This window comes from Pseudopodoces humilis, chromosome 11 (assembly GCF_049639895.1).
Source record: "Pseudopodoces humilis isolate 2021_Gansu_Grassland_sample_001 chromosome 11, ASM4963989v1, whole genome shotgun sequence".
Lineage (NCBI taxonomy): Eukaryota > Metazoa > Chordata > Aves > Passeriformes > Paridae > Pseudopodoces > Pseudopodoces humilis.
Genome location: NC_142210.1, coordinates 15,342,659 through 15,355,504, shown reverse-complemented (window position 1 = coordinate 15,355,504; position 12,846 = coordinate 15,342,659). Strand labels below are relative to the sequence as shown.

The 12,846-nt window shown below is 52.5% G+C and overlaps 1 protein-coding gene across 1 annotated transcript; it reads right to left on the bottom strand.

The window, feature by feature from the left end:
* Positions 1-3,380: 3,380 nt before the first annotated feature.
* On the bottom strand, positions 3,381-4,936 carry SST (somatostatin). The gene is made up of 2 exons (XM_005524991.2): positions 4,740-4,936; positions 3,381-3,886 (listed from the first exon to the last, which is right to left on the bottom strand). Exons 1-2 carry the CDS (start codon positions 4,875-4,877, stop codon positions 3,674-3,676), a joined length of 351 nt encoding a protein of 116 aa, XP_005525048.1. The 5' UTR covers positions 4,878-4,936; the 3' UTR covers positions 3,381-3,673.
* Positions 4,937-12,846: the final 7,910 nt, after the last annotated feature.

Genomic DNA, 12,846 nt, shown 5'->3' with positions numbered 1-12,846 from the left:
GGGGCTGGGGGCAGATCTGGTGCTCCCCAGAGATGCTGGGAGTCGGGTGGGATGACAGGGAACTTTCCTGTGGTGCAAGCAGAGGTCTGGGAATCAGAGATGCTTCTGGTGGCTGCAATCAGCTGGTGCAGTTCCCATGAGGAGCCCCAGAGGCAGAGTAAAGGCAAAGGCACCACAGAGCATCTTATGGGCCCTTCTGAGGCAAGGAAACTTGTGCTCATGGGTCCAGGTTCTTGGTCCTTTCTGCAGAGCCAAAAGGAGTTAGATGGTGCTAGAGTGAACTCAGGATATGAAATCTGGGTCCCACAGGTACTTCCTCTGCAGCACAGCTAGAATCACTCCAAACTATTTCTCCCCAGCAAGCCTTCTGGACCAAGGAAGACTTCTTTTTTTTTACCAATTAGAACTGCTCCTGAAAAATAATCTTGGCCTGCTTGCTATATCAAGAGACACCGCCTGGCATCATTGGAGACTTCATCTTTGGGGATGGCTGAGAAGCTCCTCACTGACTTCCCATAGGGGATGCGTGTCTCCAGGCCTTATACAACTTTTTCTGGTTTTCATTAAGGGCAACTCTTCAGGCAGCAGTTTCAAGCCCTTTTATGTTGTTCCTTATGGACATTTCCCCCCATTGCCTCAGATGAATCACCTGCTGATGAAGGCACCTGCTGGGGAGGGATTACTTGGGCCTGCCCATGGCACCAAGTGCTGGAGGGGAGATGAATCATTGGAGTGTGGATCATCACAGCCCCTAACCTCCCCCAGACCCATGCTGTTCCTCAGAGAGCCTCCTCTCTGACCTGCAGAGAATGTGGCTTGAGAACCTCTCCCAGAAACTGCTCTGCCCTTGGGCAGCTCTGGTCTGTGTGCCATACCTGTGTTCTCATCCAGACTCCCAGCAGGAGTGTTCCCAGCCTGGAACACTGTTCCATGGCTCCATGTCTAGGGATTGAATATAGTTGTTTCATCTCTTTATCCCACAGCTCCCACATATTGAAGGGAAAAAAAATATTTTTTTTTTCTTTCTAGTCTTTTTAGCTCAGCATGGCCAGACTGTCTCCTGCATCGTGTTTGTACAGTTCCCAGCACCTGGGATTGCCGCTGCTGCCACAGTGCAATCACATGTGGTGATACTGCATTTAATGCCTTGGAAGCCAGCTCCCCAGACTCCAGGAACTCCTGAGCTGACACAAGGAGCAGTTTGTCTTTCTGTCTCTGAACTGAGGACATGCCTTCACCAGTACATCTTCATTAAGCTTCCCAGAAGCTGCCATGACGTGCCATCATCTGTGTTGAAGCAGGCTGGTGGAGCTTGTGAATCAGCGTCTTTAATCCCTGCTTGTGACTGAGGATCATCCCCATCCCTATTTGGGATGAGTTTCACTCCAGCAATTGGCAGGATTAAACTCCCTTCAGGAGCACGGGTTGAGCATTATGAACAAGGGAAAAGCCTCAGGCAAGTAGTGGTCTATTTATATCCCATGAAAGATGGACTCTGCACATAAGAATATTCAAGTCCCTGGCCCCTCCACCCCCCTCCTGTTTCTCTAGCTGCTCTCTTGAGTCTGTCTCAGCATTGAAAAATTAGCTCCTTTTTGAAAGCTAAGAGGAAACTCAGTCAACACAAGAGTGAGCAGCCAGGGATGGGGAGGTTTTTGCTTTACTGAATCCCCTAAAATCTGCTCTGATGATGCTACACAGCAGCAAAGGAATCAGATGTGATCTGGTACAATTACTCTCCTCACAGAGTCTGTCTCCACATTTTCAAACAGGGTCCTATTCTTACCCTACCTGCTTTTTGATTATTGATCTATATTACCTGCACTTCTCAAATATCATTTTGGAGGCTTTTCCCTGCAGTGCAGCCCTGTCTGTGCCTCAACAGTGAGTTAATCCTTCACAGCTCCACAGCTGCACCAGCCACAGAAATTCAGGGCTCCAAGAGAGTAAGGCTCTTCCTCCGTGCCCACAAAGCGCTGTGAGGACCACTGTGCCCTGCCCTGTCTGCACCACACCCAGCTATGGTAAAGAGGGCAGAGCCCCTAACCCCAAGGTACTGCATGTGGAGCAGCCATTTCCCCAGGCCACACCACAAAACCTATCCCACTTCCAAGGAAGGAGGAGAGGAAGCTCCCGGGACTGCCTCTGGCCCCCTCAGAGGGGCTGACAGCAGCAGCTCCCCTCCCTGGGAATGTCCCTGCTGCCTTTGCCTGTTGCCAGGCGGCCGTGGAAGAGCCCAGTGAGCTCTGCAGCAGGGCTGGGATTTCACACTGGCACTGCTACAGCTCCCAGCCACAAGGGATTCACCTTCCCCCAGCTCATATCCAGCAGCCTCCTGCCTACAGGAAAAGGAGGTGCAGACCAAGAACGAAAGCAATGGTCCATGAGCCATCAAGAACGATGCCCCACAGAGAGCTACGTCCAGCACAGACCAGAGGCAACTTCAGAAGCCTTCAGCTGGGGAATCCACCTCCACTGGAGTCATGCTGAGCCCTCTGCCCATGAACATCTGTAAAATTGCCCATTTTTCACCCTTCTTTCACATATGATAGCTAAAAAATATTTGTTATTTTTAATCCTGAATGATGGAGTTCTCATCAAAGTGGCACCTGTCCCCTGTGCAGGATGTCTGCCCTATGGCTTTGATTCACCTGTGAGTGTGTGGCACAAACCAGCACAGCCAGAAAGCCGAGACTCTGCAAAAAAGCATGGAAAACTTGTCTTTTATTGAGAAAATAATGTTTTTCTCACAATTCTATCTCCTAGCCTGCTGAATCCTTCAATATTGGCTTTCAAGATGTTGAGGTGGGTAGAAAAACTGCTTTAACCAGTTCACTAGATGGGGAGGGGCTTATGTTATGGGGTTAACACCTCAGCTCTAGAGGGATGCAAAACCTTCCCTGCAGAGAAGAACAAAGGAAAACTTCTGAAGGAATCCCAGAAACAGTTTGTCGGGAATGTTGCAAGGCCTAAAACTTGCCAGGTAAGAAAACCTTTTAGTGCCTGTGGCTGAGGAGAGAATGAGATATGTGGTGTAAACTTGTACCGTGAACTACTTTTATCACCCCATCACTCGAAATACACAGCTGAGATTTTTACTGATCCCTCTGGTGATGGATGTAAATCCTCCAGACTGACTTGAAGTGCCAAGTGCTGTGGATTTGATTCAGCCACAACTGCAGGGATTTGATATCTAAAATATCACTGTGGCTCTAGTTCTTTAGAAAGACCACAGAAAAAATATCACATTAGGATACACTGTGTGTGTATGTGTGCATACGTGTGGATGTTGATGCTGTTTGCTGCCCTGAGACAGGCAGCGTTCCAGAGACAGCCTGAGAGGTAACTTCAGTTTTCTCATTGACAACCGAGCCTCAGCATCACCGTTTGAAACATAAATTTTATTGCAACAGAGAATTAAAAATAGTACATTTGAAAGAGTTGCAGAGTGCATGTCATCAAAGAACTAGTCAGAAATCACAACTCAAGCAAATCATGTACAATTGGAACAGAAAGTTTTATTAAAACAAGTGGAAATCAAACTCAAATTTTCCTTGTTTGTTTAATTTCACCATAACTGTGGATTGTGTATTTACAGTCTTCGCCTCTTGTGGTGAAGGTTCTGCTCAGGGCAGGGCAGGGATGGATGGGGAGGAGAGGTGGGTTTCAAAAGCTAACAGGATGTGAAAGTTTTCCAGAAGAAGTTCTTGCAGCCTGCTTTGCGTTCCCGGGGTGCCAGAGCGGGGTTTGAGTTAGCCGAGCGCTCCAGCTCCAGTCTCACTTCATCCTGCTCAGCCCCTCGGGACAAGTCCTCAGACTCCAGGGCTTCATTTTCTGTCTGACTTGGCTCTGAAAGCAGTTCTGCCAAAAAGTACTTGGCCAGTTCCTTGGGGACAAGAGACAGAAAGGGAGAAAAAGATAGAGAGATCACAATTACACATTGAATTTTGGGAGCTCACCACTCTGTTCCTCTAAGACTGCTCCGTGGCCAGATTAGAGACATTCAGGATGCAGGAGGGGAAGAGGAGCCCTGGCTTTCCAAAGAGCCCAGCCTGACAGCTGCTATGCAGCAGTTGTGTCTGTGGCATCCACCTGGTGTGGGGAACAGATCGCTGTCCTGTCTGTGACAGGGAATGAACTCGTCTTTACCTTCTCTTCCCACGGCTCCGGCACTCAGCGCCATACTGAGCAAGGATGCCACGAGCCTACTTGCTAAAGTGACACGGGAAAGGTCTTTAGGGGAGCTGACAGGGGAGGTTGCATTGGTCACCGTCTCGTGGGATTTAATTTTCTTCCAGTCCCTCCAAGCCTCGGCTGTCACCCAGGATGGATAAAGCCATTGTTCTGTGTTCTGGGGAAGCTGCCTTCATTCTGCGACCCGGAAAAACCCTCGGGAGCTTCAGCGGGGGTTCTGCCCTGTGCCCCAGCAGCGCCGGCTCCTCGCTGACCACCAGCACCCAGCTGGACTGTCTGACCTCCCAGCACACGCTGCCCGACCTATGGCTCAGCCCCGGCGGGGAGCCGGGGGATCTGTGGGGAAGGGAGTCTGCAGCAAGGAGCCGGGCGTCTGAGACACGGCCACTGGGGAAATCTGGCGAGGATCTGGAGGGGTCTGTGCAGGGGCTCTGACGGGGAGCAGAGGTTCTGCAGAGGGGAATCGGGGTGTCTGTAGAAGCGGGAGCCTGCAGCGCGGCCGTCGGGGTGCCCGAGGGGTGCCCGTCCCGTCGGGGGGCTCTCACCTGCTTCCCGGCGGCGGCGGCCAGCGACTTCTGCAGGAACTGCCGGAGCCGCGGGTCCGAGGGGGCGGCCGAGACGGTGCCGAGGGCCAGGGCGATGGAGAGCAGGGCCAGGGCGCACTGGAGGCGGCACGACAGCATCTCGCCGGCGGGTCGGGCGCGGGAGGCGGCGGCGGGAGGCGCTGGAGGCTCCGCTGCGGCTCGGCTCCGGCGGTGGGGATCTCCTCGATGCCAGCCGCCTTTTTAAACCCTTCTCCTGACCTCAGGGCGGGGGCGCCCCCCCCGCCCCACGCCGCCGGGGGTGGGTCTCTGGGACGGGGGGGGGGGGGGGGCGGGACCGGGGATGCTCCGCTCTGCCCGGCGCCGGCCAAGCCTCCACGGCTCCCCCTGAGCTCCCCTCCCTGCCGGCCGCCCCCAGCCCCCCGTCCCCAAATCACCGCCTTTCCAGAGCTCCCGGCCCTGCCCGTCCGCCCCCTCCTCCCCGGCCACAAGCCCACCTGAGCGGCGGGAGGGGGTCCCGGCTGTCACCGCCCACCCGCGGCTCTGACCCGGTGCAGGAGGGTGAAGCCCCCCAGCAGTCGCTCTGCCAAAGCCCCTTGCCCTGGAGCCGCCTTCCGCCCCGTCGGGTGAGAAAAGGTTCCAGAATCCGGGGAGCTGCAAAGGGTCCCCTTAACGGCGATTGCCTCAGGCAGGGGGTGCGGGTGCTGAGGTGCCCCTGGGGTCCTTTTTGTCTCCCCCCCGTGGGTCTCTCCGGCACCGGTCCGTTCCCAGATTCCCTCCCAGGAGATCGTCCCGGCTCCTGCCGCTGCTCTGCGGCTCCGGGGAACCGTGATAAATGGGTGCCTGGTCGGGGAGTGCTGCTCCCTGGATGACTGATCCTTGTCTCCATCTCAGGATTACTGGACGTGGTGTTCCCGTGGGATGCACCCGTCCCTCTGCGATGGTCAGTCTCCCCCACTCCTCCAGCCTCTCCCTGGGAGCTGGCTGGTGCCCACAAAGGGAAAAGCTGCTTTAAAGTCCCTGAAGGATCAGCCTCCTCAGCTGTCTCCCAGCTGTCAAGAGCAGAGCACGATGTGCTGGAAAGGGCCTCTGTTGTCAAAAAAAAGGGGTATCAGAATCTCTCCTGTCTCAATTTCCAGCTGAGGAAAGTCAAAGACTTGAGGGGACAAGAACTCAAGCGCTGTGAAAAGGTCTCTAGAAACCTTCAAAATGACATTGTTTTAATGATGAATTGATGTGCATCCCCCACCCCACTTTCAGCACTTTCAAACCTGGTGCTGCTGTGGCTGACCTGGGAGTATGAAGCATGAAACAAAGTGTTCCTACTCTTTTTTCACAGTCCAACATGATAAACTGGTGCTGGTTGCTGATTCCAGGCCAGGTGGAACTTTGGGCTGCACTTTGACTGTCCTCCCTGGATGGTGCCTCCTTTCCTTTGTGCAGTGCAGCTCTGCAGCCTTGCATAGCTTTCATCCTCTTCATCTTTCCCAAATTGTGGAGCAAAATTAATGAAAATCATGAGAGAATAAGCCTTCCTTTTTAGCCCATCAGTCCCTGAGGTCTGGGTTTACTTGTGCTGCATTTATAGCCGGTTTTTCCCCATCTGCCTGATGTGAGCAAGGCCAAGCTCTGTGCTCCTGGGACCCTGTCTGTCTTCCAGCACTGATCTTACTCTGGGGAAACCAGTAGAGAAGTCTCAGCCCCTGCTCTGGTTTAGACAAATTCCATTGCTTTGGGCACAGGACACAGTCTCCTACCAAGGCCAAGGGAAGTGATTGGACCCAAAAGAGCAGATTGTCCCTAAGGGCCATGACTGCCAGAGCTTTTCTCTACACCAAGACCTGGTGTTAGCAGCTGGACCAGCATCTCTCTCCTCCTGTGGGCAGAGAAGCAGAGCCAGTTTCTGGGCATGGCAAATGGCCAAGGCAGCAGACGCCAGGGCATCAAACCTCTCCTGGACCACTTGCTTGCCTTTAGAACAGATTTCCTAGGAAAGGATTCTCTTAGCACCAATAATTTCACCACTTTTCTAGATGTGCCAGTAGCAGCAAGCTAGGCTCTCCTATTCTACTTGCACTGAGAATAGACTTGTTTTGTTGCCCCCAGGCTCTCCTGCTTGGCACAGCCCAGACCAGCTGTGCCACACTGCAGTGCAAGCCTGGGCCAGCTTTGGAGAAGGCTCCAGCTCCCCACCAGCTCATCCCACAGCCCAGGGCAGTGCAGCCTGCTTGGGTTCCACACTGGGGAGGAACAGAGATGGAAATGGGAGACCAGACTGGTTTATTTCAGACTCCCCTGTGGCTTATCACGGCTGAAGCTGTTACCTAATGTCCCCTGCCAGTGCACACAGCAGGCAACTCTCCAGGCTGGCATCCCTTCTGTCATTCAGCCTGCCACCCCAAGGGGATGGGGACACTGGGAACCCTCACCACTTCAGAGCTTCCATCCTGCTTTGGCTTCCACAGCAATGGATCTGCCCTGAAGTGCCAGGGGGTCAGTTCAGCACCTCTATTTCTTAGGGCACAGCAATAGGCTGGAGTGCAGCCTGGGACTGCTGTGTAGGATGGAGAGCTGTGCTACATGTTGTCACCCTTTGGACCCACCTGGACACCCACATGGAGATGGGAGCTGTAGGAGCTGGCACAAGGCAGGAACAACCCCCTTGATGAGTTCCCCTCTTTATAATTTCCTGATAACTTCCTGTGGGGCCAGCAGGACTCAGACACCCCTAATGGGATTTTGCAGAGTTGCACAGCTCAGTTGGAGATGGATGGGCTGGCAGGGATGGTTTTAGGAAGTTGGTAATGTCATGCTGCCATCAAATGGGGGAAGATACCAGACTTGATTCTTAAGTGGTTTTGAGAGACCATTCTTGATGTCCTGCCCAAACTCAGGCTGCTCAGCACCTTGCTCCTCCCCAGCTACCCACAGCACCTCCGTGTGCGTGAGCCCATGCCAGATGTTCAGACCAGAACTGTTCCTTCCTAGCACCTGTCTTCACCCACACTTTGTTTTTCATTTTAGCATCTACCCAGCCCAACCCTGCCCAGCCAACCCTCCCTGGCCACCTGGCACTGCAGGGCATCCAGCCAGAGAGCAATAATGCCCAATGGGACTTCGGGTTAGTAGCAATGTTTTTGGAATTGTTGTGGTCCCTACAGTCCAGTTTCAGGCGGGCACAGACCGTCAGTCACATTGGGAATTCCTGGCTATGATGTTCACTGGCTACTATGGCTTTTCCAGGCACATGGGGACAAGGCTTGGAAGACCAGGCTGGCTCTGACTCCATTTCTCTGTCAGCACTGGAGCTGGGTGGCTGTCCCTCTGTTCCCCCCTCTCCCTGAGGGAGGCTGGAGGAATTACACCAGTGTCCCCCAGCAACAGGGGAGCTATGACTGCATGGAAATGTTTTAGATTTGTCCCACTGAATTTGAGAAGCTCACCTGAGGAAAGCAAAAGTGTGGTGGGTTTCTTCTCACTGGTCACATGCCCTACCAGAACATGACTCCTGAGACAGAGCAACCTCAGAAAGGCTCTGACATCCACCTTGGCCATTTTTACCTTCTGGGGATTCAGCTGAGGTTGTGAGGCTGGTGAGGCAGGACCAGAGACAAAGCTTTGATGAAACAGCTCCCCTAGAAATATCTCAGCCTGTTTAAAGGAGAAAAACTGGCCTCCCATCAGGTCTGAGCCTTGACAGATACAATGTTGAATGGACCAAAATTCTCAGGAATCCCTCTGATGTTCTCCTTCTGAAAAAAAACCCCAAAACGTTTCTTTTCAAGGAAAAGGAAAAATACCACATGCTTTGGTTCAGAAAACCTTGTGCTGACCTGGAGGAACCACCACTGAGGGAGTGGAGAAAAGAAGTCCGTGTGCTCCATCCAAATCTGGACTGTCTCCCACAGAGGGCTCCTGGGGAAGGGGTAAGGGCAAGCCTCCAGACATCCTCATGAGTGGTACAGGCATAGAGCAGCGAGTGAGCTGCAGATTGATTTACCATCTCCCCTTCCCCCAGCTCCTCTCTGGGATCCGTGTGCTCTGAATTTCTTTGCACTCAATCTCCAGCCAGATAAATCCATCATCCGCTCGGCTGTGGCAAAGGCAATTCTGTTCGTTTCTTTCTGCCGCAGCCCTGCAGGGCATGTGGCTTTGCAGACGATTGAATTGCATCGAATTCCTGTGAGTGCTTCCTTACCCCCAGCTTCCAGCCCCGTGGCCGGGCCGGAGCGGAGCAGCAGTGCCCGGCTCTGGGCGCACAGGCTGTGTGCGCTCGGCAGCCCAGCGTGCCCTCTGCTGTCACCGCAGCCTCCAGCCGCTCCCCTCGCACCTCCCTCGCTGCCACCTGCCCAACACCCTCCGCACTCTCGGCTCTGCTTTCACCAGAGGGACAATTCTGCCCTGGATCGCTACCTTGCCAGCAGGGAACGCCGCTTTTCTTTATATTCTAGCACGGAAGCTGGTAGGGCTGAGCGGCGATCTAGGGATCGCGGTGACATTCCCCGCTCTGCCCCTGGACATGCAGCTGGTGCTGTGGCTACAGCCCCACAGCTCTAGCAGCTTGAAAATCTAACAGAGCAGGTTCCTGCCCCGGGAGATCCAGATGAGTGGAGAAAGAGTAGTCAGTCATGCCTGAGTGATAATAAAAAACCAGGAGCTCAATAAGGGAGAGAGCCTCTGGCTGAATGGCACCATGTATCCCTGGAATGGGGCACAGAGACAGCAGCAATGTTGGGGTTGTACACGGGCTTACAACAGCCCTGAAAGGTTTCTGTTTTTATATTAAAACTTGGGCACAGATCTGAAAGGATTTGTCTCTCCATTAATTACAAGCCTCTGGGATTTCTGCTCCAATAGTAAAGAGGGAAGGCAGTCAGGCTGTGGATGTTCAGAGATAGAATTCTAGTACCTAATTTTTGAGATATCTCTGTCTAAGTCCCTGAGCTGTGTTTAGGATTTCTGATGCTGCTACCTAAGATTTATTCCCAGTCTCAGCCACCTAGGGTATTGTCATGGCATCCATAGGACTGATAGCAGCTGCCTTGAAGGGAAAAGGGAAAGGAAGAGGGAAGAGAAAAGAGAAGAGAAAGACATGGGAAAGACAAGGGAAAGATCAACGCAAGCAAAGTTGAACAGGCTGAGCTAAGAGTTATATACCAGGTATAATAAGAGAGTTAAAGACCAGGGTATTTACCTGTACTACTGCAGTGGCTGCCAGGAGTCAGGGCTGTGTTTGGGACCATACAGAGAGACGCTGGCCTGAGCTGTGACCAATTATTATCATAAGGAAAGAGATGATGGGTACAGATGGTTGAGCACACAAAATCAGGAAATAATACAGGGCTTTGTCTTATCTCTCTACATAACTCTCCTCATTAACACTATCTCTGTTCAGCCTGGAAAAGGCTCTGAGGAGACCTTATAGCACCTCCCAGTACCTAAACGGGATCCTAGAAAGTCGGCAATGGACTTTTTTTCAAGGCTATGCAGGGACACGACAAAGAGAAATGGCTTTAAACTGAAATAGGGTTAATTTATGTTAGATATAAGGAAGCAATTATTTACTGTGAGGGTGGTGAGGAATGGGTGACCTACAGAAGCTGCCAGTGTTCCACACCTGGAAGAGCAGGCTGGATGAGGCTTTGAACAACCCGATCTTGAAGAAAGTATCCCTGTCCAGGGTTGGAAGTGGATGATTTTTAAAGTCCCTTCCATCCCAAGCCATTCCATAGTTCCAGGACTGCCTGTCTAAACTCCGTCTTCCACTGCCCTCTTGTGCAGACTCGGCAGAATGCAGCGCAGCGCCCCGGCCCCGAGGATCGTCCATCAGAGCTGCCAAAAGACATAAAACTTCCCCTCCCCTTGCCCTGCTCACTCCCCTGGAGCCTGAATCCCCATCCCCACGCTGAGCCTTCCTGGCAACCAGTCATTTCACAGGCTTGGTGGTTCACTCTGAGTGCCAGCCTGTCCCTGAAGCTGGGTTTTCCGAGGGCAGTGCCCACACTGGCAGGGCTGGGCAGCTGAGTGTTGTTAGTGGGTAGAAAGCAGGCACAGAGCAGGTGCAGGGCAGCTCTGGGTGTCACAGCTGCCTTGCCTCTCCAAACACTATCCGTGCCAGATCCTGCAGGCCTCTGACCGCGGGTTGCTATCGCTTCGGCTGAACTGCCTGGAAAAGCCATGACATCACTGTTTAAAAAAAAATAAATCCGTCAGGAGGAGGAAACCATGTTCTGGGAAAATACAGTATTTATTTTGTAAGTGCAGCTGAGCAGGTCAATGGGAAATAGAGGTCGTGGCTGCACAGCTGCTTGTCTGGGGCAAGTGGAGCTGTCAGCCCAGCCCAGCCACTTCCAAAAGGGACAAGTGCAGTAACCAGAGAGGTGGTGAGCTCAAAGGCAACCAGGTCCTGGCAGGGAGGAGAGAAACCTAAATATGTGTGTCAGATGAGAGAATGTGTGTCAAAACCCTGTTGTGAGGACAGCCAGCTTTACTAAACGTTAAAAACCCACCAGAGAAAGGTAGAAAGGGAAAGCAAGTGAGGGAACAAGGTGGGAAAGCACGATTTTGCTGTTGTCAACACTCAGGCAATGCTCCATTTGTGGTCATTTTCCCACCACCCTGTTTCTAACACAAGGAAGTTGGTGAGGTCTCATGGCAGCCTCAAGGGTGAAAAATAGGCTCTTGCCCAGAAGGATGCTTGGGAAGACCTCACTTTGTGAAACAGAGGCAGGCACTTGCCGCAGACTGCCGGGCAGCCATCCTGCCCAGCCAGATCAAACAGGAGGAGAGAGAAGCTGGCTCCAGCTCATTGCTCAGCCCTCGCCTTTTTGTGGGGTTTCTTCACATGGCAGCAGATCTGGTCTGCTGGGGGACAAGCCAGAGAAGCTGGGTGTCAGAAAAATCATAGAATGGCTTGTGTTGGATGGGATATTAAAGATCATATCCCCTTGCCATGGGCAGAGACACCTTCCACTAATTACAGTTACTCAAGGCCTCAACCAGCCTGGCCTTGAACACTTCCATGGATTTGACATCCACAGTTTCTCTGGGCAACCTGTTCCAGTGCCTCACCACCACCATGGGTAAGAATGTTTTCCAAATCTACCTCCCTTCAGCTAAAGGCCATTCCCCCTTGTGCTATCACTACATGTCCTGGTGAAAAGTTCCTCTCCAACTCTCTTGTGGGCTCCCTTCAGGCACTGTAAGGTGCTCTAAGGTCTCCCTGGAACCTTCTCCGAGCTGAACAGCCTCAATTCTCTCTGCCTGTCTTCACTGAAGACATGATCCAACCCTGCAACCAGCTTAGTGGTTCTCCTCTGGATTAATTCCAACAGGTCTTCCTTGTGTTGGGGGCTGCAGAGCTGGACACAGAACTCCAGGTAGAGGTTTGGCAAAACCAGAGTAGAAGTTAAAAATTTTAGCTTTCAGCCTGAAACAATGTGTTTATTTAGAGGCAAACAGGAATAGGCAACTGCATTGCCTTTAGATGAGCACATAAAGCAAGAGCTCAAAGGTGTTATAAGGAAGAACAGCAGACCTAAAAGCCACAAGCTCACAAAGATGAATACCAGCTACTCCATCCAGGTCAGCAGCCTGTCCAGATCCTGAGGCTATGCTAAGCGAGACAATTCCTCAGGAGAAACTTCTCTTAAAATAGCATTGCTATAATTCCCCTGATGGGGCCCAAAAGCATCTTCATAGCTCCTGGTCCTAAAAAGGTTCAGATAATGTCAGCAGTAATTGTCTCATCCTGCTATCACCATCAGAAGGCCAAGTCAGAGCAGCAAGGATGCTGCAAAACTGCAAATTGGCTCCCCCCCTTGGCATTTTCCTCCCATGCAAGGCTGCTTTGGCTGTCTCACATCCACCCCTGTCCCATGGTGTGTTGAAAAACACATCCTTCTCTTCATCTCCAGCTCCTCCTAAGTGCAGCCCCTCCTGACCCTGCAAACAGCCAGGCCTGCCCCTTCCTGCTGGTGCTTCCAAGTCTCCCCACTGTGAATCATCTGGCAAGCCCCGAGACAAAGTTAGCCATGAATCAACTAAACTCAAAATGAAACTCAGACCCCACCCCGTGCCGTGCTGAGCTGTGGCTGGGCTCCACACCAGT

Coding starts and splice junctions, on each gene's coding strand:
- SST (XM_005524991.2), bottom strand. CDS start 4,877: ATGCTGTCGTGCCGCCTCCAGTGCGCCCTGGCCCTGCTCTCCATCGCC. Junction 3,887..4,739: donor CCGCCGCCGCCGGGAAGCAG/GTGAGAGCCCCC, acceptor CTTGTCCCCAAG/GAACTGGCCAAGTACTTTTT.